Source organism: Danio rerio, chromosome 13, assembly GCF_049306965.1.
Source record: "Danio rerio strain Tuebingen ecotype United States chromosome 13, GRCz12tu, whole genome shotgun sequence".
In the NCBI taxonomy this organism is placed as follows: Eukaryota; Metazoa; Chordata; class Actinopteri; order Cypriniformes; family Danionidae; genus Danio; species Danio rerio.
The window spans coordinates 3,908,882-3,936,506 of NC_133188.1; the positions used below are offsets into that span (position 1 = coordinate 3,908,882).

The 27,625-nt window shown below is 40.1% G+C and overlaps 1 protein-coding gene across 6 annotated transcripts in view; it reads right to left on the reverse strand.

Annotated features, from left to right (window-relative positions):
• Positions 1-3,420: 3,420 nt before the first annotated feature.
• The window catches only part of tjap1 (tight junction associated protein 1 (peripheral)), a 155,632-nt gene continuing 131,427 nt past the window's right edge, over positions 3,421-27,625 (reverse strand). For 5 of the 6 annotated variants that reach the window (XM_068212900.1, XM_068212899.2, XM_021480930.3 and 2 more), the window contains 3 exons: positions 24,004-24,111; positions 18,763-18,846; positions 3,425-7,836 (listed from right to left, as the gene is read on the reverse strand). In XM_068212900.1, coding sequence (XP_068069001.1) covers positions 6,409-7,836; positions 18,763-18,846; positions 24,004-24,111 — 1,620 coding nt within the window. In that variant the 3' untranslated portion in view covers positions 3,425-6,408. Of the gene's footprint in view, positions 7,837-18,762; positions 18,847-24,003; positions 24,112-27,625 lie in introns of all 6 variants that reach the window. The other variant, NM_001365539.1, reaches the window with a different exon arrangement.

The window sequence follows — 27,625 nt, forward strand, 5'->3', positions numbered from 1 at the left end:
CTGGTGGGTCGCAGAGTGTGTGGTCAAAAAAACAACAACAAAAGTTAAATTGTTTACTTATTTTGCCAATACCAAACTTTTATTTTGAAATGCATGCGCGACCACTCTACCGTTCGACATGTGAAATATAATTTTCAAGAGTTCACACTTAGCTGATGATTGGTAATAAGCTAGTTTGGGATGCTGTCCCGGGAGAGAGCCCCGAGCTCATGAGAGCTTCGAGCCCGGGGCTCCCTCCCGTTGCAGGGCAAGAGGGGAGTTTGAGCTCGGGTAGATCTCGAGAACCCCTCCCCCCTCCCCTCCTGCTGCGTTAGGGTTGCTAAGGTGATGCGTCGCTGACAGAATTGAATCAAATTTGGTGCTAATTTGGTTTAGTCAATTTACTTAAGTGTCATGTTTTTGGAAGTGTGGGAGAAAACCCACGCAAGCACAGGGAGAACATGAACTCCACACGAAAATGCTGACTGTTTGGGTAGATGCCCGAACTGGAAGCATTTTACTGTGAGGCCGCAGTGCTAGCCACTGGGCCGCCGTGCTGCCCTGTAGACAAAAGAGGAGGCGAAGGGGTGAAAGGGGGGATTCTTCAAGACGAAGATGACTAAAGGTAAGGTGTTTGGTTATTTATACTTGGTTAGGAATAGTCCGATTGGTGGTTCGTACATTAGCTTGACTCAGGGCCAGCCGTGTCAATCATAAGCACGTGATCCTCTCGAAATTAGTTTATGAATAAACTTCACTTAACAAATATGTCGAAGCGCAAGTACGACCCCGAATATGTAAACTATTGGAACTATTGTTAAATATTGACGACAAAAAAAGACTTAAAGCCTCAGTGACATATGTAGTGAGGTGCTCTCATTAGACAGCATAAAACCGTCTAAATTGAAACGACATTTAGAACCCAGACAACATGTTTTATTAACAGTATCCGCTTGTTAAGTGGTGACGTGTTTGTGACGTATGTATACTGTTTCCGGGTCCAAGTCGCCATTCATTTGAGTGGAGAAATCATTCGTTTATGATCACGTTTTATTCCTATCACACATTAAAGTTAATTTCATATATAATCATAGTGTACACAACAATCTCTGGGCTTACTGCATAACAAACACCACAAATTTAACAATTTATAAAAAAAATGTATCACTTTCTGGCCATCGTATATTAGGCATGGACATATATACTGCTATCGTGATTTTCGAAAGCCTTAAATCGCTTTGTAAACGTTTATTATTACCATTTCATGAGTCTCCCCATTCAGTTGAATAGAGCGCTTAGACCCGGAAGCCGCTTCGCGTGATGTCACACTTAACAAGCGGATATGCAATCAGTGGGTGTGTCCCGGAGCTCCGCCTTCATAAACATGCCTTGTATGCATGAAGTTTAGAGTCATTCATTCATCAGGATTAGGCTGATTTATCAGGCGCTGCCACAACGGAAGGAACCACCACGTAGTATCCTTGACGTCACCCATACAAAACACTTAATACTTCCTTACCTGCGACTCGTTTGTGTTCTGAACACATGTGCTTGGTTGTACACTATATCAATAAAGTGTTTAGTCTTTTAAAATCACTGTTGTAATCTATTGAGCCACTAAACATTGTTCTTATGACTTTTTCCACAGGAGAAAGATGCAAATTACTTTCAAACACTTCAAATATAGTCTGTGTTAGTAAATGCAAGGCTATTGATGAAATCCAGGCATAACACTGTATGACAACGCTTCAGATGACTGTTCTAAAGCCTAATCAATCTGTCAGATTCTGGAGTGCATTACAGGTCTAAAGACAATTATAAATTATCTTAAATAAAACAAATACATTTATAGAGATAATATAAGTATATAATTTCACTCACCTGGGAAAAGGAGGCCATGTGAATGGTTTGTGAGCACAATAAAGTGCACACAGCATGCCATATCATCTGATAAGTGTAGGAAATAATTCCAATAGGCAACCGATTTTGTATGAATATGCCGGATGGTAATCAGCCGGAATCAGCTGAGGTGAAGTGACGGCGACCAGCAAGACCTAGCTGTCACTCAAGTGGCCACGCCCTTAATAATGCAGACTTAATATAACTTAATATAAATGAAACAGATGAGCTACAAAAAAATTTCACCCCCCTCAAAGTTGTCATGAAATTTATTACTAGCTATATAAACCAAAAGCGTTCTTTGTACCAGGCTCTAAACACTTTTTTCTGCTGTAAAGTTGGCCATTTTAACTGTGAGCTCAATAGAAATTTGCTCTATATGGAGCCAGGACTACTGGAATTTCGATGAATTGCATTTTAAGTTACTTCCATATTTGCTTCATGAGGGAGAACAGGAGGTTTCCGCTTGGTATTTACTTTTTTAGATCTGAATTATTTATAATTATGTAAAAATTAACATTCCCATGCATTCACATTTATGTAAAGAAGATGTATATAAGCAAGATCCCATTTGTAGCAGTGCGATATGGCTGTGCGTTCACACCGAAAGCAGAGAGAGCGTCAAAGTCGCCAGAAGTCATTCATTTTCAATGAGAACGGGCGGTGTGGGCGCTGAGGAAAATTGAAATCAAGTCAAATTTATGGTAATGAGCTATGACGCGGTTCAGTGTCCAGAGAACACACTTTGGTTCCAACCACTGTTGTTCCCAAGAGTTTGATTATGGTGGTTGCTGGATTTTTTTTTTACAATGTTTTCTTACAGTGGCATACATAAAAAGGCGAGTAGATGTGCATTAATGTCATATATATACATATATATATATATTTATTATTAATCTGCTGTCAAAAAAAAGGCTGTATGGGTGCTGTTATTTGCAGAATATCGCATCGCTATCAGCCAATCAGATTCTAGTACCAGACAGACCTGTTGTATAAACGCAATATCACACGAGTAGCAATGCGCTATGGCTATATATCGTCACTGGTGGGACACTAAGGCATTCGGCCTACGACCTGGAGCCTCTAAGCCTCAAACAGCCATATGGCACTGCTAGTATGTTATTTTTCATATATATATTCATATTTTTTATTAGTTATGAAGTTATATTATTTATATAAAATGCTAAGAATTAAAAAAAAAATCTTTTAAAATATTTAGACATTTCTGAACCCCTTAGATTACAAATTTTCAAAACCTCAGCCAAATAATGTCCCATGGAAAGCTAGTGGAAATGATTCAGCATTTTAGGTTTATTCAGCATTCAGATGATGTATAAAAATGGATCTTTATAGTCCTGGGTCCCAAATGATGTAAAGGCAAACATCAATTTTGGATGCGATTGATCGTTTGAGAGCACTAGTCGATTTCTGAAGTACAACACAGAATAGCGTAGCCTACAGTGCTTCAACCACAATTGGGAAATCTCGAAAATGACTGGCCAAGAGACTAAGACTCTTAAATGAAGAGAACACAAAGCAAGACACATTTAAAAAGGCAACACAGAGTTTATTCGTCTCTAAAATATATTCATCAAAAACAAAAGAATGAGGATGCTTTCAGTGGTTGCATCTGAAACTCATTTGAGAAAAGCTGATAAATGCTATCTGAACAAAGCTTGAAATAACAAAGATTTTAAGATGAACACAAAGAAAACAAACAGCTGCTGGACAGACTAATCATCCACAATCAAGACAGTTCAGATTTCCACACATAATCAGGACAGTTCAGATTTGCACACAGAAAATACACACAGAAAAAAAAAACACACTAAATGATGGTGGGGCGCACATTCCCCTTAAAAGACAGCCATACAGCAGTATGATGGGTTATAGTGAGGAACCAAAGAAAAACAAATGCTACATAAAAGACGATTACATTCGTTAAGATCAAAACATGGCTTCCTTTAAATCTGGGATTTAACAAAATGTTTTAGCGCCATTCCATCACAGGCATGTTTCTGGCTGAAATTTCAGTATCTTTTTTTTCTCGTCAACTGTATGCAAGATCAGAACATTATTACCAGTGCTTAATTTGTAAATTGCGAGGTCCCGGAACAGATCAGGGTAACGTATCCGGCATGTTACCAGAGGAAGGAGAGGTTTCGCGGATGAAATTGAAGAGCGAGGGTGGGGGTGTTGGGTGGGTTGTGATGGGGAGGTGTATTGCAGACGAAAGTGAATAGGGTTTGGGAGTCGCGGAGGAAGTTGTAGTTGTAGCTGTGGCAGGGGTTCGTGCGATGGGAAGGGGTATCGGTAAAATATCAGCAGTGCTTAATTTGTAAATTGCGAGGTTCCGGAACAGATCGGGGTAACGGATCTGGCATGTTACCAGAGGAAGGTTTCACGGATGAAATTGAAGAGTGGGGATGGGGAGGTGTTGGGTTAGGATGGGGAGGTGTGTTGCAGACGAAAGTGAAGAGGGTTTGGGAGTCGCGGAAAAAGTTATGTTGTGGTAGCGGAGGGGGTTTGTGCGATTAGGAGAGGGAATTGTGTAATATCAGCAGAAATTAATTCGTAAATTGCGAGGTCCCGGAACAGATTAGAGTAACGGATCTGGCATGTTACCAGAGGAGGGAGAGGTGTCGCAAACGAAATTGAAGAGCGGGGGGGAGGGGGGATGTAGGTGTGTCACAGACGAAAGTGAAGAGGGTTGGGGAGTAACGGAAAAAGTTGTAGTTGTAGAGGGGGGTTTGTGTGATGAGGAGGGGGATCAGTAAAATATATGCAGTGCTTACTTTGTAAATTGCGAGGTCCCAGAACACGAGGTCTGGCATGTTACCAGAGAGGGAGAGGTGTCTGGGACGAAAGTAATGAGCGGGGAAGGAGAGATGTGTTGTGAACGAAAGTGATTCTCCGGGTGGGTGGGGGTACGGGGGGTGTCACAAACAAAAATGAAGAGGAGGGGGGGGTAGGGGGGGGGGGGTGTTAGGGGGATATGGGGGTGTCACAGACGAAAGTGAAGAGGGTTGGAAAGTTGCGGACAAAGTTGTAATTGTAGTTGCGGAGGGGGTTCATGCAATGAGGAGGGGGATCAGTAAAATGAGGTGCCGGATCCGGCTTGTTCCGGTACAAATTAAGCACTGGTTATCAGTAGAGACAGTATCCTTTGTAAAGGTATTTTTAAAACAGCACTATATGCATAGATTTGAAATATTAATATGCCCTCTGAATGAAAATTTGTGTTGTCAGCTGTTCGAAATTGGAGGACAAAAAATACCAAATAATAAATCCAAATGTTTCTGCTTAACTTGTGTCATATCCAACTCTTAAATACTGACTTTTGAAACAGATTGCAAATACAGCACTGTTTGAGGTGCATATTACAGTGTAATAACTGATGTAGTAGATTGCATACCTTAATTTCAGGATTCAGGAACCTGCACACTTCTTTAGACTTCTGGTTAACTGCTTTGGATGGCAAGTGATGAGACCAGCAAAAGACAAATAAATACACAAAATGTTTACTTGAAATCATAATCCGTCTTAAATATCATTAGTCAAACGAAACAGAATGAAATCAGGAAGTATCTCCGAGTACTTGATCATTAAAACATATTGAATACATCAAAATTAAAATCCTTTCATGAATGGTTTAAGATTGTACAAAAAGCTGTCCTTAGGTTTGGGTGAGGAAATAAAGAGAGACAACTGAACATCTGAGGTGAAGGATCCTCTAGGTTTGTGATGACTAAAAGCTGACTAAAGGTATAGGATGTTCATTTAAAGGGTGATGGAGAGCCCCCTCTGTCAGAGCAAGGGTTAGGCACTGAAAATTGACAAGAGAGTCCCATAGATTACATTTAACCTGCTTCAATCAGCAGAATGCCTGACACAGTGGTATCTGTGAAGCTGTGACCGTCAGTGCCATCCCAATCTCCCGAAACAAGGGGCTTGTACTGGGATACTGAATAGATTTCATTATCTGGGTAGACAACTCTCACCCGAGGGCAAAAGTGAATGTCAAAACATCCATTATTTGAAAAGTTCCATGTCCGCACAGTGCCACGAAGATCACATTTAATGCTGCTCAATCTTGTCGCCTCTGAAGAACTCTTCCTCTTGCGGAGGTGTGATTGTATGGCTGTGTACTGCTGTCGCCCACTCAATCACTGCGCATCAAGCAGAAGCAAGGCTTGAACTGGTGAAATCCACCTTAATACAGGCTATGACATTCTTGTATTATCCCTGAAGCACTGTCCACTCAAAATAGCCGGACTAAGAGAAGGTGCAGCCGGTACCTCTCCGTGGATCCCATCAATACTGTCGGTTCCAGAGATAAAGAGTGCTCCGTGCCTTAAAAAGAGGACAGAAGAGTAGCAACAGCAGCATACTCTGGGATAACCGCATCGAGCCTGATCCCATGCCTTCCACTTGTTGTGTGCTGCTATGACTAGTGATTGCTAGTAAGACGAAGAGCACTCGAGGTTAAAATGAAAAAGAAAAAAAAGGAGAAAAACAAGTCTGGAAGTCTCAGTCTAGCAAGTTGCCATGCTCCTGGGCTCTGGTAAGGCTGTCTTTGCGGTGCAAGTGATGAACCCCCATCCTCTTGGGACTCTTCAGAGGTCGCGAGGAGCCAGTCCGAGGGGGCTTATCTGCATAATCCTCAAGGGAAGAAAGAACCCTTGAGCCAATGACAGGAAAGTCCTGGGGAAGGACATCTCGCTCTTCTGCTGAACTTCCCGCCGATCCAACATCTTCTGCAAACTCTTGACGCTTCGCAGAGGCAGGACTACTCTCAATGGTGACCATAGTGTCACCGCTAGCACCATCATTATCAAGTGGATCCAGAGCCATCAGAAGGTGTTCACCTTCTTCATGGGAAAAGTCGCCACCATATTGTGTCTTCTTTGCCCGAAGGTCTGCCATGCTGCTGGTGTCTGTGTCCAAACTTGACTCTCTACTTGCTGTCCAGCTCTGAGCCGAGGATCCCTCCTCACCATCAGAGTAAGCACCTCTCAGAGCACCAACTCCTGATTTTCCATTATGACTTCTTTGGAGATCTTTTACCGTCTCACTGCTGAAGGATGTGCGGTTGACAAGGGAGCCATCTGAAGAAGGTGCCATTTTTTCAACAAACATGCGCTGCCAGCTGGCTAGAAGGTCCTCCTCGGAGCTTCCAGAACTGGCAAAGGCGCTGGGCGGCTGAGGGGGGCTGCTAAAGGGACTTGAATGACTGGAGAGTGTGTCTGTAGCATCCATCTGTGGAGGTGTCCTCTGGTGAGAAGCAATCCCTCCACCGGAAGATGAGGAGGTTCCAGATCGCCAACCCCCATCAGATATGGCAGGGCTATTAGGCACTGTGCGCTGGCGCTCGGCTGCCTCTTCTTCATTCTGCACAAGACTCAAAGAAATAGCCTGACGAGTAGCGTAGGTGCAATTGGGCAGTGGGCTGTTCTTGGGGATCTTGACTTTATCATCAGAAGAAAACTCAATCACTTTGCGACCTGGGTAGAGCGGGTTTGGTGGTGAAGGAGTAGGGTAAGGATTCAGCTTCTCGAAAGAGGGAGCTGCACCATCATCTCCTGTAGGACCATCAAGGCTGCCCTGGCTTCGACACATGCCATTGACATGCTGCTGGTCAGTATCAGCTACCGCAGGAGGCCTAGCAGGAACAGGACCACCATTTTCCCGCCCTCCATCATCATCTTGTGGTCCCGTCATGTCCACGTGTACAAAGACATCCTCAGCCACAGGCCGACCTGCACTGCTGCTAGACTGAGCCGAGTTGAGCACCAGGGGCTCGGGTTTCTCAAGAACACGAGCAATGACCGAAGTGGGCACTACATCTGCAGGAGTCAGGCTTAGAGTGTCAGGATCCTGGGCTTGAGCTCCCTGAGTCTTGTTGGGCAAGCTGCTCTTCATATGCTTGTTCACCATGTCCTGTAGCTCATATGGCAACTGCAAAACATTACAGAAAATATAAACACACACACACAAAACTGGATAATGAGAACATTTGCGTTACTACCAACAGGCATTTAGTTAGAACAGCCAACAGTTCAGTTCACATCTAGTGAAAAGCTTATTAAAGACCGACCCCACTCCCGAAAATACAATGTATTGTAAGAATGTTTGCACTGTCTTTACCAGACAATCGAAGCAGCAGTGATTAGGACAAAAACAACAAGAGAAAGTACCTTCGTCTTTGTGTCAAGAAAGAAAGTTTCAATTAAAAGCATAAGGGTGGGAATCTATATCCTTGAATTTCAGTGAAAACCATGCCTCTAATCTTGTCTAGTCTGATACTTTCTATGGAACCACATTTGTTGCTATGAGACCTATGTAGCTTGCACATTTCGTCACCTTAGAATTATAAGGTTCTATCTGGTTCTGAATGATTTTGAGATATTGAGCTTCAAAGTTTTTGCATTCCATATAGCAAACAACATGTGTGTGACAGTTCTCTTTCAGACATTAACATGACAGAGACCCTAACGGTTCTCTAAATGCAAATGAGCAAAGTTCTCTTACACTTGCAAATTGGAGTAAAAAAACCACGGTAAATGCAGATAGAACCTTCTCATTCTGAAATGTCATTTTCCGCTTGGAATTATAAGGTTCTATCTGCCAGCTCATTCATTGAAGCATTATTTTTCAAGAAATACAATCAAAAAATATATAAATTGGTGTTGTAACAATATTTTGATGCTGGAGAAAGTTAAATTTTGGTTTCTACAACATTTATTTCATGTTTTAGGATATTTATTCTTGTTCAAATTGAGCTTACAAGGCTGGGCTAAATATTTTTTTCCAGAGCGGATGTTAATTTGATCTAATTAATATGTTAATATTTATGCAATTTTATGCTTTATATGAATTATTGAATCATATTTATTGACTTATATGCCCTATAAATTAAATTAAGTATTTGCCCTTCAAATATTAAATTTAAAGACCAAAAGAAACAGACGGTGACCAAATGAGTTTAATAAACACTGAAAAGTGTTTCACTGACTATAACAAATAAATATATTTCACATTCAATATTTACGTTTTTTAATATTCATCTCTTTTTCAACAATATAAAATGTAACATTTCATATCAATGTCTGCGATGCAGTGCCACAGTGGGTAGCACGATCGCCTTACAGCAAGACAAACGCTGGTTCGAGCCTCAGCTGGGTCAGTTGGCATTTCTGTGTGGAGTTTGCATGTACTCTCCGTTTTGCTGTATGTTTTCTCCGGGTGCTCTGGTTTCCCCCACAAGTCCAAAGACATGCGGTACAGGTGAATTGGGTGAGCTAAAATTGGCCATAGTGTATGTGTGTGATTGAGTGTGTATGGGTGTTTTCCAGTGATGGGTTGCAGCTGGAAGGGCATCCGCTGCTAAATTATATGCTGGATAAGTTGGTGGTTCATCCCGCTGTGGTGACCCCAGATTAGTAAAGAGACTAAGCTGTCAATCTCAATGTCAAGAAATGCTTCTAAATCATTACCTTTTTACACGCCTCAATTTTGTGTGGTGCGGCTTTATTTAGCCGACTCTGATTTTGTGTGATTTTTGTCTTCCTGGTGTTTCTCGCTGTCAATGGAGCAGTCCGGCGAAATGACAAAGAAAGCTGATCCTGATTGGTCCTCGTGCGTGCATTAAAAATGCTGATTGGCTCACAGATAGAACCTTATAGAGCCAAGCTGGAGTTCAACTTTGTAGATAAAACCTTTTTTGTTTTTTAAATAAAAAGTCTTAAAATGTAAACAATTTTTAAAAACACATCACATAATGTAAATAAGTTGGCATTTACGAAAATTATGTAAATAACTCAATTTTGACAAAAAATGTCAGATAGAACCTTATCAATCTAAGGTGACGATTTGATGGATGAATCTTCTCATGCAAGTCTTCTTAAAAGGAACAATTTCACTAACATGTGCTCAATGAACACTGGGATGTGAATAGGGTGTTTGATGAGGCCTATCTGCTAATACCGCCCTGATGAAGGCTATCGCAGTCATGATCAAGAACCGCAGAAAATAGCGTCTTATTCAATCCAATGTCTGCTGGGCCTGATGCGAGAGAGGATAAAGAGTAAAGAGCTCACCTCAAATTAGATTATTACCGAAGAGGGACAAGAAAGACAGAGAAAAAAAGAGAAAGAGAGAGAGAGACTAAAAGAAAAAAGGCAGGTGATGAGGCCTTTATTTCATTCTGTAGTGTGGCACAATTTAACAAAGCAAGGCCAGGTCATTGATTTGTGGAAAAAGGCAGGGAAAATCAGTGATCACACAGCCCCGCTCAGCTTTATGTTGTAACGATCCTGTGAGGCAGCAATTACCCACAAAGCCCTTACTTCCTCTGGGCATGAGGGCACGGGGGAATTGATCCGTTCAGACCGCACTTCCAAGCTTGACCCCTTCATGGCCTTCTAGCTCAGAAATCTACATGATGCTCCCTAAATTAATTGCCCCTGGGGGTTAGGTAACACTGCAGCGTCACATGCTAGTGGGATGTTACACAAAGTACTACAATGGCCAACACATTGAATGCAAAACGAGGTTTCTTTCTCACACAGAAATTCAGGGCAACTCTGGTGTGTTTACAAACTGTTCAATGATCATCTGATTCGTCAATACACACAATATACCCGTGATGACTTGTTTACTCTATCGTGCTTTAGGGTTATATTAAACTTCAGACTTATTTCCTCCCTGACTTAAAAAAAAAAATCTGTTGACAAGCCTAAATTGAACTTCAGTGTTGACATGAACCTTAAAGGGCCATGAAACCCCCTCGTTTCAGCAGGGTGTTTTCACACCTCTACTTTGGAAAAAGTCAGAAAAGTGGGCGTGTCCAGCTCTGTTTAGGAGGGAGTGTCGGAGAAAGAAAAGAGGGATGGTGTGGGAGTGTCTATTTGGGCACGTTGACTTTCAGAGTCAAAAACACACACACACACGCACGCACGCACGCACGCACGCACGCACACACACACAGGGGAGAAAGGGACTGTGTTTACATGGACATCAAACAAACAAGATATTTGATTCGAGGAGCTGCTCTAAGCCTGTATTTTTCATGCAATGTTTGATACCGCACGGCGAATGAGAGAAAAAAAGACCTCAGCACTTCCCGGAAACTTAGATGCACACGACAGGTAGCGTCAGAAAGCCGCGTGTGTTATTCCGGTCACAAAATGCGGTGAAAATCCTACACGAGGTTAAAGTTTGGTTGTGGTGCTAACATGTTTACACTCGGTGCAATAGTTTGTTGGATACGAACAAACTGAATAAACAAAGAGCACTGGTCGCTCACTTACCAAATCTGTAGAGACAGGACAATCACCAGCAACTAGAGCCACGTCTTTATTAAGAGGAGACTAAAGCGAATCCGGATCTCAGCGTTTGCAGATGAGAACAGCTCTCAGGTAAACAATGCGACTCCTTAGACACGTAAGTTATTGTTGTCGAGCGTCGCGTACACTGTTAATCCACACGTGACTCTGAGCTCTCACAGAGAGAAAATGAAAACAAAACTTAACTGCAGCAACAATTTTAACTATAAAAGCAACACTTCACGCTTGTTTTGCCAACACAACGTGGCGTCTCTGTCGTCTAAACACTCTGACAGTAATGAATATTAATGAAGTTGCACAATAGAGCGCGCTGATTGGTTTGAACCAAGCCTTACTCATGCATTAATGCATCACACTGTAAGATGTAATAAGACTCACTCTGGCACAGGCGTCCAGTCTGCACGCTGGAATACACGCTATTATGTCATGACCGTGACGCAGCTTCAAAAATTAGTTTCAAATTGGAAGTACGAATTTGCTTGAAATAACGCAAAAACAACCAATTTACACTTTTTAGTGAAATATAGTTGTCCTAATAGTGTTTTTAGCAGTGTAGAACACATATACGACTGTCAACAGCTCAAACACATGTGTTTTGGTGTTTCGTGACCCTTTAAGTATTTATATTGTATAGCCAAACAAATAGCCTTTCAAAGTGCTCCCAATTTGATTTCATGCTCCCAACTTTGTGGGAAGAGTTTGTGGAAGGGGATTGCAGTTCCAGCATGACTGCACACCAGTGCACAAAGCAAAGTCCACAAAGAAATGGATAAGTGAGGTCAAAGTAGAGGAAATGGACTGGCCTGCAGAAAGTCCTAACCTCAACCTCTGAGCCACATCTAACAACATTGCCTGACGTAACAAATGCGCATCTAAACGAATGATCAAAAATTCCCTAAACATTGTGGATATCGTTCCCAGAAGAGTTGGAGCTGTTACAGTGGTTAAGGATCTGCCAACTCTGCAAACCCTACGAGTTAGGATATCATTCCTCATGAAGATGTCCCAAAACTCTTGCCAATATTGTGTAAGGGTGTACTCACACTAGGCACAGTTGTCTTGAACCATGCCCAGGTGTAATTACCCCCCCTCGGCCCGCACTCACATTGCATTTTTTGACTTCTGAGCCTGAGGACGCTTATGTCATCGATGATGCGACTGTTCACTTTAACAGAAGGGTAGTAGTTATATTGTTTTGTATAATTTCAAGTCCTTTGATATGCTGAGGCACAGAGTCCTTTTGCTGAACAGATTCACCACATGTGATGCTTATGAATGTTCATGAAAGTCCTCGTGCTGCACGTATTGGGAGGTTTGCTGAAGGAGCAGCAGGGGGTTTGCATCTTTAATAAACTATGACTGTTCGCGTTCATTGAACAGTAAGAATTGTTAATAATCTATATGAAACGGTCCCTTAAAGGTGACATTGCATCTTCAGTTTCGGGTTCAGACGTGTTTTGCACACACCGACAAAGCCCAAACAAACCGTGCTCTGGCACACCTCTTCCAAACAAATAACAGTGGTTTAATGCTGGATAACTGAACCAGACCTGGAGGTAAGTCACTCAAGGTGAGCACTCACACTTGTCAAACGAACCGGGAAATGGGGGTCAAATGCGACCTGGCATGGTTTAGATGGCCTATTGAGTACACCCTATGTACTCAGCTTTTAACATCAAACAAATTGTCTACATGTGCAAAACTTAGGGCTTATATAATGAGAATCATTAGCATTTAGGTCTACTTGCACCTTCTAACATGCTAGTGGTCATTTTTTCCAACAAAGAGAATGCACAATTACACTTGTATTGCGCTGGCCTGCACTTTGCAGTAAAAGACCGTGTGCCAATTACTCTGCATCATTTCCATCTTTAGCTATAGATAGATAACAGCCTCTATAATACAGCCACTGTAATAACTCTCAGTTTGCCAGCACTGGACTGAAGCATAATGGCTCCCCAGTTCTCAAAGCACTTCTGAAGCCATGAGAGGATTCACAAGTGGCCAGTTGCATATGCAGTGCAGATCAGTTTGACATTCATTTGGAGAATTTTGCAAATGACGACTTTAAAGTGGATGCTTTACAACAGCGGCTTAATGCTAGAAGTGCCTGACTGAAAAGAAGGTAATGGCTTAGGTGCAACTGAGCCTTAAAATAACCAAAGCAATAGTCTGTGGATTTCACTTACAGAGTAATGAATTAGACAGTTCATGAGAGCAGGGCAAGAGGATAATCTGGACAGTGGATCAAATATCTTCTAAAAATACCCCGGTGCCGGTGAACTCACTGCTTTGCTGTGGTTCTCACAGAGAGATCGTGATTCGAGAGATTAGTCGCTGCTGTCAATTCAATAAATTAAAAAAAGGATGAAGAATGATCCTTTGTGAATTAATTGAGGCTAAAGAGGAAGATCCTGTGCCCACATACACTGGAAAGTGAAGCTTTCTCTGCAAAGTCTAAATGTCTGGACAAACATAAGCATTTTTTATCATCTTAAAAAATATTGTGATTATTTATATAATGGTCTTTGTTTATATTCTTCAGTAAATTTTCATATAAATTATTTATATAAATGAACTTAATTACAAAAAGTAAAAATAAATCTTGATGTATGACTTGAAGAATCTAGTTAACTTCAAACAGAATGATTCTCAAATATAAGAAATGATATTATATTTTTAAACAATGTTTTTTTTTTTGCTTATAAAGCACAACTTTAATCACACATTTTTTCATTTTGTGTAATCCTTTAGTAGCAATTCAAATAAATTAACAAAACAATTTTCTGTTCATGTTTATATTGCAGTGGAAAACAATGTTTATTTTTAAAGGTGCTGTATGTAAGTTTCTGACTCCTCTAAAACATAAAAATACCATAATATGTTTGCGAATATTTAAGCAACATGCTAAGTGAACAGTCTTGTTTATATGGAAAACAATGCTGAGTCAGATATTCTGCTTTGAAAATGTGTTTTCCGTGCCGGAACGGCTGTCTTTGTTTTGGTCATTTAACCCACCCAATGCCAGTTCAGCCAATTATATTTAAGCACCCTGGGTTGCCTTGGAGTGATTAATTCAGTCAGGAAGGCCTTCAAAGTATGCGTCCGCTACCGAAAATGCGACGTCCAGAATATCCGGTGTCTGGACAGTAGCAGACTCCGAAATGACACACAGATTCAGAGTTACACATGAGGTGGTTATTAATTAGCAAGTAACATAAACATAACGAACGTAAATAACATACTACGTGACCAGATTTGCAGTGATAAGCAATTTGGCTGTTTCCACCAGACGAAACATGACAGAAATGTAAATACAGCCATTCACAAGCACAGAATAGTGCACTCACTGCACTCCAGCAAAATGATAAGGTTTTCAGTCTATTTAATACATATTAAACCTCCTTAACGTTATTAAATGTAGATGCTGAATCACTGATATGTGTTGGTTTGCACTGAGTCTCAGTTCTAAAGCTCCATTTCAAATGGTTTATTTTATTTTCAAGATCTGAGGTGAACTATCTGCTGCTGCTTTCAGTAGTACAGCAATACATGTGATGTAAAATGGCATTCAGACTCACATTATTAGCATTTAACACTGAATAAAGCACATGAGCTGTACCTAAGCTGAGCATTGTCAGTTTTCTGTTGTTGAGCTTCAAGAAACAGAAGCCGTTTCAAGAATATAAATTTCAGGTGTTGGTTAAATATTCCTTCTAGCGCTTGCCGCTGCCTTTATTTACACCACGACTTAAACCAGCCTTTAGGCTCGATAGTCAGGCACGTCCATCTGGTAACCTGCGCTTGCGTGTGTTTTGAACAAGGAGTGCAATACCTAGTTCAGCCACTGGGTGTCAAACTTACATACTGCACCTTTAACTCATTTGTCCAGAAATGTCATCATTAATAATAAATTAATATAAATAATTATATATATTCATCCTAGAAAGAAGACTAAATCTCTAAGAAAGAAAACCTCAATTTGCGGTGTCATTTTTGTCATTTATATGACACTCTATGCAGATCAAGCGCCTAACAAAATCTTCCTGCTTACTCTAGAACAATTAGCTATTCCCAAAAATGCCTATTCAAGGTATTTAGTGAAAAATCATGCATCTGTATAGTACAATACAAATCCCACAATAAGAATATTGTTCATGTCATATTTTTCCAATGTAGAGCAGCCCTGAAAATACAACCATCCCAATCTTAAAGTCTGCAAGAACTGAAAGATGTGACGTATTTTTTCTTCGTGTTGTGACAATTCCTATAGAAACGGATTATTAAATTAGGAAAAAGTGGGCGTGGCTTGTTTTTTTACTGCGAGCTGATTGGATGTAGTAAAGTAGGCATTTCATTCAGAAAAATTTCTGTTGTCAAAACTGAGGGCTGGAGGGGCGTGGTTAAGTATGTTAGCCACGCCCATTACCTCAGACAGACGTCATCTGAGATTTGAACTGAAAACCAACAGGAAGTGCATTTTCAGATTTAAATTAAAGATTACAAGGGCACGCTATTGTTGTTTTCTTAATGACATGCACAGATGAATTGTCCACCACAAGACTATAATGCTAACTGTAATGCTAACAAAATCAATGTGGTCTGTTTTGATTTCATGTGCACTTTAAAACAACAAATGAAGTAAATAAGTGTCTGGTGTTTCTGCGTTTTCAACAGCTTTAAACGATTCAAATAGCAAACGTGCTAAGCGCATTGTCCTCGCTTTGGCCCTGACTTAATGATATTAGCGAAATAAACAAGCGAGTGCTGACAGAGTGATAAATGTGTGTAATGTGGAGAGCGGGCCACAGGTGATAATGTCCCGATGTGTTCAATACCCGTATGCCCACGAGGCCGAGCGGTCGTATCATACCTCTCTGCTGGCGTACACACAGTGCTGTCCGTCAACTGGAAATCTGGCCCACTTTCCCCCCGCGGACAGACACAAAGGCCAAACAGACGGATGCGTCTGCAATTTGGCACCTTGTCAATACTCTGCCTTTTCTCTGCCAGTGAGACAGAAAGACCAGCAGTGTGTCTCGTAACACACAAACACACACAGTCCATGCTAACACACTCTCTCTATTCTCTTGGTCTCTTTCTCTTCATCTCTCTCTCTCTCTCTGACTATTCCTCCCTGATCCCAGTCCGTAAAATCCGAGTCTCATCCCCGTCCACGAGTGTCACTGTGGAGGGCAAAACACATTCAGACTCCGACAGGTCCTCTGCTGCGCCCACTGCACACACACACACACACACACACACACACACACACACACACACACACACACACACACACACACACACACACACACACACACACACACACTTCTGCCAGTGTTCACTCATGTTGTTTCAAATCCATGTTTCTTACAAATAATCAAACAAGATGTTTAGCAAAATGTCTAAGCTGCTCTTTTACATAGTGAAAGTCATAATTTTCCATGACAGTACATAATATTTTACTACACTACCTGACAAAAGTCGCCTATCCAAGTTTTAGCAACAAATAATAACTTGACTTGATCATTTGGTATCAGAAGTGGCTTATATGAAAGGCAAAGGTCTCTAGATTACACTTATTTAACTAAAATAAAATATGATCATGCCTTGATTTTTCTCCAGAAAGTCTCCAGAAATGTGCACGGGACTACGTTTTCAGAATGAGACTGGGTTGTATTTTTCAGTCCAAAGAGAAATGGACTACTGTTTGTTCTTATTATTATTTTGTGCTGTATTAATTAGTTACTGAGCAGCAATAAATAACACTTTAAATCATATAGTTTTCACGAGATTTTCTAAACTCTCATGCCCGTAGCCAGGGGGGGTTCGGGTGGTTCGTTAAAAGGTCCAGATTTTGTCCCTTTAATTATTTTTATGTAATTTAACATTATATATTTATTATATAATTAATATAATATATTTATATTCAATATTTATTGTAATAGTGTCATTTTAATCAACTCTGGCCAGTAATTCGAATCCCGTAGAGCCTCAAAGCCACAATAATGTGACGCGAGTAACGTAACCCACTGCGAGGTAACATTTGAATCTTTGATGCGACATTCATGGATACTGACGGCCAAACAGGGTAAGGCAAAAGTTACTAACTTCCTAACAGATGAAAATCTGCCCCATCCATGAGGTTCTAGGCTAACTGGCCGCATTACCCGGGACGTCCTGTATATTTATTGAATTGTCCAGTACATGACCTCCCTTTCCCTATTTTCGCCATTAATTTTTTTTTTTAAATAACTGTCCGACGAAAGCTTTAAATGGGAAGCGGAGTCCTCAGCTGTCAGATGTCACTTCACAGCAAAAGGCGCAATCCCGTCACGTCTGTGTTTTTGAGGCTTTTTTTCTCACTTTATTCGTTTTATTCTGATCGGATATAAACCCAATCGCTCAAACCACTTCAGAAGGTGACCTGGGATGCATTCCAGATAAAACTGGACTGGTCTAATCATTTTTGGGACGAAATTAATATAAACAAAATAAATTATTACCTGGAGAAAATCTGACCATGCGCCTGAAACACCTGTACGTGTAATAAGACTTTATGTTGTTTAACCAAAGAGGCTAGAAAAAAATCTAAAGAATAATTAATATTGTATTATTATTATTATTATTATGATTATTATTATTAATAGGCTATTATTGTTGTAATTATTATTTTTTTTATTGAAATGTCCAAATTGTGACTGAGGGCAGTTGCATGTGCTGGCCAGGTTGTTTTTATTCTAATAAATGACAGTAGACTACAGTTTTTTTTACTTTAAGACTTTAAGACAGATATTTCCTAATGATATATAATACATTTGTTTTGTTTTGTTAATTAATCTTATTTAAATTTTTTTTATTGCATTTTTTGGGAAATATTTTTAGTACATCAAAAAGTGTGGTTATGATCAAGTCTGATTAGCTAATCGAGCAAAAAAAAGTCACTAAAATGCAGGATTGAAATCTCATAGTTAAATAGAAACTCAAATAACTGCAAAAAGGTTCACTTTTTCAGAAAAAAAGAACCACCCCTCTCACCAGGCTGGCTACGGGCCTGAGTAGTGTTTTGAAATTAATAAATGCGTAATCATCATGATAACCGTGATTATTCCTCACACTATAATCCTACTATCAAAATCTATAACCGTTGCATCCCCACTTAACATGATTTCAAAGTATTTAAAATAAATTAAATGTACTTTAATCCAGACACTAAAATAGGATTTATCATGCTCGACTCATAAATAAATATCAGGAAATGCATCAAACTCTGTATTTTGGCTCACATTGTGCCTATGAATAAAACTGAGGTGATTTTTCGTCATCAAGTAGAAAGTAAAAGCACAAAAAAAATGGTAAAAATCTAAATTCAGGAAACCTTTGCTTTAAAAAAAAAAAAAAGCTCAGAAGTATTTGAAACAACATGAGATGAATAAAAATTACAGATTAAAAAAAAGTATATTAAGTGAACTATTCCTTTAAACGTGGGAGGGGGTGTGCCTTAAAACTAGCTACCTATAAGGATCCTGGTACTTACATCAGCAAACTTGTGGTTCCTGAAATGCGATTTATTGCACTTCAACAGCTGCACGGCCAGATTGCAATCCTGTCGATAGCGTTCCTGCAAAAGGAGAGAAAATGAGTTCAAGAACAAGAGTCAGGGAAACGGGTATGACAACATCAAATAAAGATAATCACATTTTCATTAAACTGAGAAAAAGCAAGTGTACACAAAGGTTTGGACACAGTAGACTGTATGTACAGATCATCACAAATGTGTCGAGTAAAAGCCTTTTAGGTTGAAACAACACTACCTGACAAAAGGTCTTGTCGCTTATCCAAGTTTTAGGAACAACAAATAATAACTTGACTTCAGGTTGAGACATTTAGAGCCCTATCATACACCCGGCGCAATGTGGCACAAGGCGGGCGCAATACTCTTTTGCTACTTTTAGCTCGGCGCAAGGGTCATTTTGAGGTGTTGCGCCACGCTGTTTAAATAGCAAATGCATTTGCTCTCAAATGTGCGCCCATAGGTGTTCAGGTCTAAAAAAGCAGGCGTGTTTTGGCGTGTTGCTATTTTGAGAAACTGTAAATAGTCTGTTCTTTAGACCAGAACAAAGTCGGTCTATTGTCTGGCGCAAAGTGCGCCTGGCTTACACACTACACACAAGATGCAGAGCAATACGCAAATATCTTTACATATGAAAAATATATAATATCTTAAGGATATATATATTAAGGATATTTACAGGATATAAATATAAATGATTAAAATATTACAAAACATATTAATCTTTAGGCAACATGAAGATTTAAAAACCACTGCCTTACTTTCTTCATCTCGGGAGGCTTTTTCAGTTCATTCAATTTGCTTTTGTATAATGTTATTATTATTAGAAGTTTTATTTATTATATGCATATTTATATTTGTTTTATTAAAAACAAGCTTAGATTTGCCCACCTGTCAGGTTTTAGACCATATGGGGCATGGCAGGTGTATTTGGAAATAACTCAGTATTTTAAACACACTTGATTATTATTGTTCATTTATTTATTTGCTGAAAATTAGAACTGAATTTAGAAATAGTTTTGAAACAAATCTTTGCGCTTAACAAAATAAATTAATTATTTATAGGCTAATTGATGTCTGTGCGTAAAGGTTTCCCCATCCACGAGAGCAAAAGCGAAAGTGAACTTCCTTTACGTCAAAATGCGCTTATGGCGCGTCGCAGCTGGCTCTTAAAGGGAATGGGAGATGAGACTCTGATTGGTTTATTCTCAAAACACACCTATAACTCATTAAGAAAATAAACTCAACCCTTTTAGACCATGCGCCATGGCGCAAAGCCGATTATCCCATCCTTAAATTAGCAAAAATGCATCCTGACACGTCCTGAAAGCGTTTGCGTCCTGCGTTTTACGCTTTGCGTATGGACCGTCAAAATAGAGCCCTTAGTGTCAGAAATGGCTTATATGAAAGGTAAAGACCTCAAGATTACGCTTATTTTACCACAATAAAATATGATCATGTCTTGCTTTTTAATTCTTTAATTAGGTTTACGAGCTCGTTTGCATTTGTGAGCTCGCGTTCCACTGCCGTTTGTCATTGCTATGGCCACTGTCCGCTGTTCCTACACACGTGCAGTGGTCAAGCTTCAGAATGCTTCAGCTTTTGCTGCTGTGTGGATTAATACTGAATGTGTGTCATGGTTAAGAATGGAGTAATATGCTGGTGTTTGACTACACTGCTTTTGGTGGTAAGGTGTCTGAATAACACTGTTGAGTAAGTTTTACTATGAAGCGTGTTTCGGGCATGCGTTGCGATTGGATCCTATACCAATGTTGGGGATGGGAACCCTTGACAAACCGCATTGGGCATTTGTCTCGCGCTGAAGGCTGGCGAACAATCACAACAGACTGTCATCAGTTCAATCAGCGCAGATTAGCTTCGTGCTAAGGAGGGGTTTGGGAACAAATGAATCACTGAACGATTCATACGGGAGGCGCTGGGATAATGGCTAAGACCATGAAAGTGTTTTTTGACCTAGCATGCATATCAGACTGCTGTTGGAGATCCATATAACCAAAATATGACCATATTTCATGTATAATATTGGCTCTTTAACTGCTTACATTGGATTCAATGGGATTAATAAACACATGACCACAACAACATATAGTTTATCTTTATCTTTTATGTGCCGTTTGAATTATTGCATAAAAAATGCTTGACGGAAACGTGCATATGAAATGTACATAAAAAAAAAAACTATATGCACATACACGCGGCTGGGGGGGTGGGGGCACTGTTTTATGCCATATTCCAGTTTTGCGCATACATTTAATTTGCATCTTTGGATAGAAACATACAGCAGCTAATGACAACAAACCACACACACTCTGTGTCCAAACCTTTGACTGATGCTTGACTCAGTAAAACAAGGAAAATGTCACCCAGGGCTGCTGCAGTATTCAGGATTTATAACTAAAAAAGCCCATAAAGATAAAAAAAGTGGTTGCGCTCTAAACCTCTGAGGAAAGAGGTATGATTGATGTGCGCTTGATCTGTCTAAGGAGATGAAGCGCAGCGTTTAAACACCGCCAACAGACGGCCATCACTTTCTCCAGAGCTATAATTAGTTCCCCGTGGCACCACTTTCTACATGCAGTGTAATAAAGGCATCTCAGAATTACCTGCGTTCGGGCGCTTTGTTTTTCCTCATTGAGTTATGATCCTAAAAACCCACCATCGGAATGGCAATCTGTCTGCTAATTTACAGTCCTCTGTAAACGACTGGACTGTCAGGAGTGTTTATGAAATCTCTTATTATAATCGAAGGCTTTTCAGTGCCATAGATAGCATTTAAAAGCAATCTGATGTAAATGGGGCTTCGTCTAAAGCAGGGGTCTCAAACTCATATTGACGGGGGGTCTTTTGAGTGACTGACAAACCATGGGAGAGCTGTTTTAACATTCAAGCTAAAAAAAAAAAAGTGGGGTTTCTTATACATATTAAAACGGTAGCTTAAATTAGCATTTCGACTTTTAATTAGCACATTGTATTATTAGTAGATGAGAATCAGCAACTACAAGTCCGAGGCCATGGTGCTCCACTGGAAAAAGATGGTTTGCCATCTCCAGGTTGGAGGAAAGTCCTTACCCTAGGTGGAAGAGTTCAAGTATCTTGAGGTTTTGTTCACAAGTAAGGGAAGGATGAGACGTGAGATTGACATGTGGATTGGTGCAGCGGCAGCTGTGATGTGGTCAATGCACCGGTCCGTTGTGGTAAAGAAGGAGCTGAGCCGAAAGGCAAAGCTCTCGATTTACCGGTCAATCTACGTTCCTACTCTCACCTATGGTCATGAGGTTTGGGTCATGACCGAAAGGACAAGATCTCGGTTACAAGCAGCCGAAATTAGCTTCCTTTGCAGGTGGCAGGGCGCACCCTTATAGACAGGGTGAGGAGCTCTGCCAGCCAGGAGGAGTTCGGAGTAGAGCCGCTGCTCCTCCACATTAAGAGAAGTCAGCTGAGGTGGCTCGGGTATCTGTTTCGGATGCCTCCTGGATGCCTAACTAGGGAGGTTTTACAGGCATGTCCCACCAGGAGGAGCCCTGGGGGAAAACCCAGGACACGCTGGAGGGACTATGTCTCTCGGCTGGCCTGGGATCCCCCCGTAGGAGCTGGAGGAAGTGTCTGGGGTGAGGGAAGTCGGGGGTTCTCTCTTAAGACTGCTGCCTCCGCGACCCGGCCCCGGAAAAGCGGTAAAAAATGAATGAATGAATGAATGAATGAATATACTATTAGTATTCTGTCCTAACCTACTATTGCTTACCCAAAAGTTGAACAGATAGCGTAAGAATAACAGAAAGCAGTTTAGGAAACTTGAGTTACTTGAATTGTTCTCGTCGATCTTTCTTTTTTTGTAAAAGAAAAAACAGCAGCAAAATTTTGCTAATGTTCATAGTTTTAATACAAATGGTAATAATTTAAATCAAATATTAGCAAAATTATCATATTTGTTACATCACCAGCATAACATGTAAGCCATGAAGAAGTGTTCAACAAAATACAGGTGGTGTAATGGTGGTAATGTACAATTGTGCGGACAATCATGCCAAATTAACCAATTAGGAGCTTGCTCTTGTAGGAGCGTGATTATGACCTTGTGCCTGCAGTTGGTGTCCCGGGTGGAAATCCTTTTGGATTTTGTCAGTTTGATTTAAAAAGGCTTCGTCTAGAGCAGGTGTCTCAAACTCAAATTGGTGGTGGGCCATCTCAGTGCGAGGGGGGCAATTTATGATTTGCATATGAGAAGCAACTCATATAACGTGATTCGTTCGAGTAGGAAAATCTGAACTTTAGTGGACAATTGTGCCACGTTAACCAATCAGGAGCTCACTCTTGTAGGGGTGTAATTTTGATGTAGTGCCTGCAGTTGATGTCCCGAGGGGAAATTCTACTGTTGACACCGGACAACAGCTCATCAAACTGGGCTCGGCTCAGTTGGAAGCACTGCTGAAAGCTTCCAATATACAGGTATAGTTTCTGGAGGAGTTGTAGAACTCCTAGGGCTGGGTGCACTTATGAAAGGATCTAATAGACTTGGACATGATGCCGAGCAAATATATGGTGTTTTTCAGCCTTCCTAAAGCATATAAAGCACATCTACTCTCTTAATAAAAACCACTGTAGCCATTTAGCAAAAAAGCTATTAGTTATTATAATAATAATTATTATTATTATTATAATTATTATTATAAGCTATTAGCTATTATAATGAGTCACCGACCAGACAGAAAGCCCCGCCCATGATGCAAATATGCATCTATTGTGAAGTGAATTTGACGTGTGACTAATTTGACAAGTGGATATATGTGACTGCACTTCAATGATAGTGATTCAAAAGTATATGTTTTGGTGGGCTGAATCTTATTATGTTTTTGACGTCAGTTATGGGGCAGAGCAAGGAAGAGGTGGGGGCGTAAATGACCTGGGGGCTGGCAGTTTGAAACCTCTGGTCTAGAGAGTTGTTGAGTTTTTGTTGTTTGTGCGCAGTCGACTTCAGAATCTTAAAATGAGAAAGAAATGAATGAGCAGACTTGATCGTGTTCCCCAGGCGGACGTCATTTCAGGAATCTGACAGTCGACTGGTGTCAAATCTCCACACAGATCCCCCCCTAGTGCAACTTTCAATTTTCAGCTCCAGTAGTTATCAATCCCAGTAACACTGCGGCTCAGACACAAACACACAGAAAGCTCTGATACGGCACGTACGTTCAGCTCCTCCAGCTTGTCGATGGTATTTTTGGCGTCCACAAGTTTATTGGTGAGCTCCACTATCTCTTGATCCATAGTTTTCTTGTCTCTTTCCACTTTACGGAGCTATAAAGAGAAGAAGAAGAAGAAGAAAAAAAAGGACATTCATGAGAAGTTCAATGTTAGGGGTTTTGGGTGAGGTTCAACCTCTCACTTTTTATATAAAAGAACAATATAAAAGACTAGTAATTATTATCTATAACACCAATAAACAAAAAATGCTTAGAATAGTTGTGAACTTATCATGCTCTCATTGAAATTCAAGCAAACAGTCTGGGAATGCGACTGAGGCAGTTCCCATGAGAAAACAGTTGTGTGTAGGGCGGTTCTGATACTGATACTAGCATCAGAAATACTCAATGCCAGAATTTTTGCAGTATCAATGAGTATTTCTGATACAATTTGTAGTATTTGAAACCATAAACCGATCTGATACCATCTTTTTAAATGAGACATACAGTATAACCACTAGCTTTGCTTAACACTGCAAACCCAAAGTCAGTTCTTCTTCAAAGAAGAGGGTAACACTCTATTTTATTTACTTTTTTAAAGTTTCTGATTGGTTACTTTTCTAAATTAATCATATTAATTTATTTTTTTGCAAATGTAAAACTTGTGAATAGACGTTTCCTTTCAGTTTACATTTTTTTTTTATTTGTGGCTTGTTTCAGTAAAGTACATTAAATAATATTACTGTTGAAAGTCTGATAATAAAAATGTCAGATAATGAAAATACTCTAGTTCACTGTATTTATTTGTTCACGTTTTATTATCGAATAAGTCTGAAGCGCACCATAAATTAACTGTCAATTTACACAGGGCTAGAAGTACACACATCTGCGATGGTTCAGTATTCTGTATCGGCCGATACCCTGAGCTCAGGTATCGGAATCGGTATCAGGATGGGACCGAATCGCAACATCTCTAGTTGTATTTAGCATCGTCTCTTAATTAGGGCTGGGTACCCAAACCTGGTGCCAATATTAGCACTGGTACCTATATACCAGACCAGATCAGAACACAAATTTTGGTGCCACTTAACTGCCTGAACTGTTAATTGAATAATATTTTATCCTCAGGTACTGCGATAGATTCAATTGGCGATTACATTCAACAAGCATGATCTCGAGTTACTGGGGTGTGATCAGAGAAATTACCTTAACCAGTTCATGTGAACATCAGAAAGCTTTGATGGCAAGACATCTTTGTAATAATGTTACTCTCCACTTTGTTTTCACATTAATCTTGTTTGTTAATTAAAAGCACACATCATTTGTAAATGAGATGGAAGTGTGGCTGCAGCAAGGGGTAGCAAAATACTGGAAAAATATAAAATATTGTTTTATAATATTGAGTAATATTGAGTGTCGCAATAACCATATTTCATACAATATAACTAACTTGCAAAATGCAATTTTATCAGCATTTTTAGAATATATGTACATTTATGTAATGATCATACTAAAATAAAAAAGTAATGGATATGTTTCTGGGCTACTGTAATTAAATCTAAAAAATATATGTCAAGGTGCAAACATTTAGACCAGTGGTCACCAAACTTGTTCCTGGAGGGCCGGTGTCCTGCAGATTTTAGCTTTAACCCTAATCAAACACACCTGAACAAGCTAATCAAGATCTTACTAGGTATACTTGAAACATCCAGGCAGGTGTGTTGAGGCAAGTTGGAGCTAAACCCTGCAGGGACACCGGCCCTCCAGGACCAGGATTGGTGACCCCTGATTTAGACTTTACAACACCACAAATGACTGAAAACCTCTGCGGAAATTCTGATCCTTACTGGCTGCTGTCATTTTCCTCTTCTGTAACCCAGCATTAATTTTTAGTTTAAGTTTTCGGTTCAGCTTACAGCACCTACTAGAGAGGTGGGTGTGAAAATGGTAAAAGTCACATCTGATTGTCCAGATTTGGTCAGAAATGACAATTTTCCAGCTTTATTCAAAATATCTGGTTTTGTGTTCAACAGAAGAAACTCATAAAGGTTTGAAACTACTTGACAATGAGTAAATAGTGAGTACGTTTTCAATTTTTTGGGTCTAATCGCTTTAATCTTATATGTCCCTATATTTATATATATACTGTATACACAGTTAGCTCTAAAAATATTGGGACATTGACATAATTCTAACATTTTTGACTCCATACACCAACACAATGGATTTGAAATCAAATGAACAATCTGTGCTTTAACTGCAGACTGTCAGCTTTAATTTGACTATTCGCATCCAAATCAGGTGAACGCTGTAGGAATTACAACAGTTTGCAAATGTGCCTCCCACTTGTTAAGGGTCCAAAAGTATTGGGACACAATAATAATCAGAAATCAAACTTTCACTTTTTAATACTTGTCAAATCCTTTGCAGTCAGTTACAAACTGAAGTCTGGAATGCACAGACATCACCAGATGCTGGATTTCATACCTGGTGGTGCTCTGCCAGGCCTCTACAGCAACCGTCTTTAGTATCTGCTTGTTTATGGGGCAGTTTCCTTCCAGTTTCAGTCTTCAGCACGTGAAATGCATGCTCAATCGAATTCAGGTTAGGGGATTGACTTAGCCACTGCATAACATTCAACTTCTTTCCCTTTAAAAACTCTTTGGTTGCTTTTGCAGTATGCTTTGGGTCATTCTCCATCTGCAGTGAAGCACCATCCAATGAGTTCTGAAGCATTTGGCTTAATATGAGCAGAAGATATTGCCTGAAACACTTCAGAATTCATCCTGCTGCTTTTGTCAGCAGTCACATCATCAATAAATACAAGAGAACCAATTCCATTGGCAGCCATACATGCCCACGCCATGACACCACAGCCACCATGCTTCACTGCTTAGGATCATGATTAGTTCCTTTGCTTCTCTATACTCTTCTCTTCCTATCACTCTTGTACAAGTTGATCTTGATCTGTCCATAGGACGCTGTTCAAGCAATGTGAAGGCTTTTTTTAGAGCTCTAATCTTGCCTTCCTGTTTTTGAGGCTCACCAATGATTTACATCTTGTGATGAACTCTGTATTCACTCTGGTGTAGTCTTGTCTCGATTATTGACTTTGACACACATACACCAACCTCCTGTAGAGTGCTCTTGGTCTGTGAAGGGTGTTTCTTCATCAAGGAAAGAATTCTTAGGTTGTCCACCACAGTTGTTTTCTGTGGTCTTCTGGGTCTTTTGGTATTGCTGAGCTCACTGGTGAGTTCTTTCTTTTAAAGAATGTTCCAAGCAGTTGTTTTGGCCTGGCCTAATGTTTTTGCTGTCTCTCTGAAAGTGTTTTGTTTTTTCAGCCTAATGACGGCTTGCTTGACTGATAGTAACAGCTCTTTAGATCTCATTTTGAGATTTGACAGTAACAGATTCCAAATGCAAATAGCCCACTTGAAATGAGCTCAGGACCTTTTTTGTGCTTACTGTAATTGGGATATTATAGAAATAACACACAACTAGCCATGGAACAGCTGAGAAGCCAATTGTTCAATTACTTTTGGACCCTTAACAAGTGGGAGGCACATTTGCAAACTGTTGTAATTCCTACAGAGTTCTCCTGATTTGGATGTAAATACCCTCAAAAT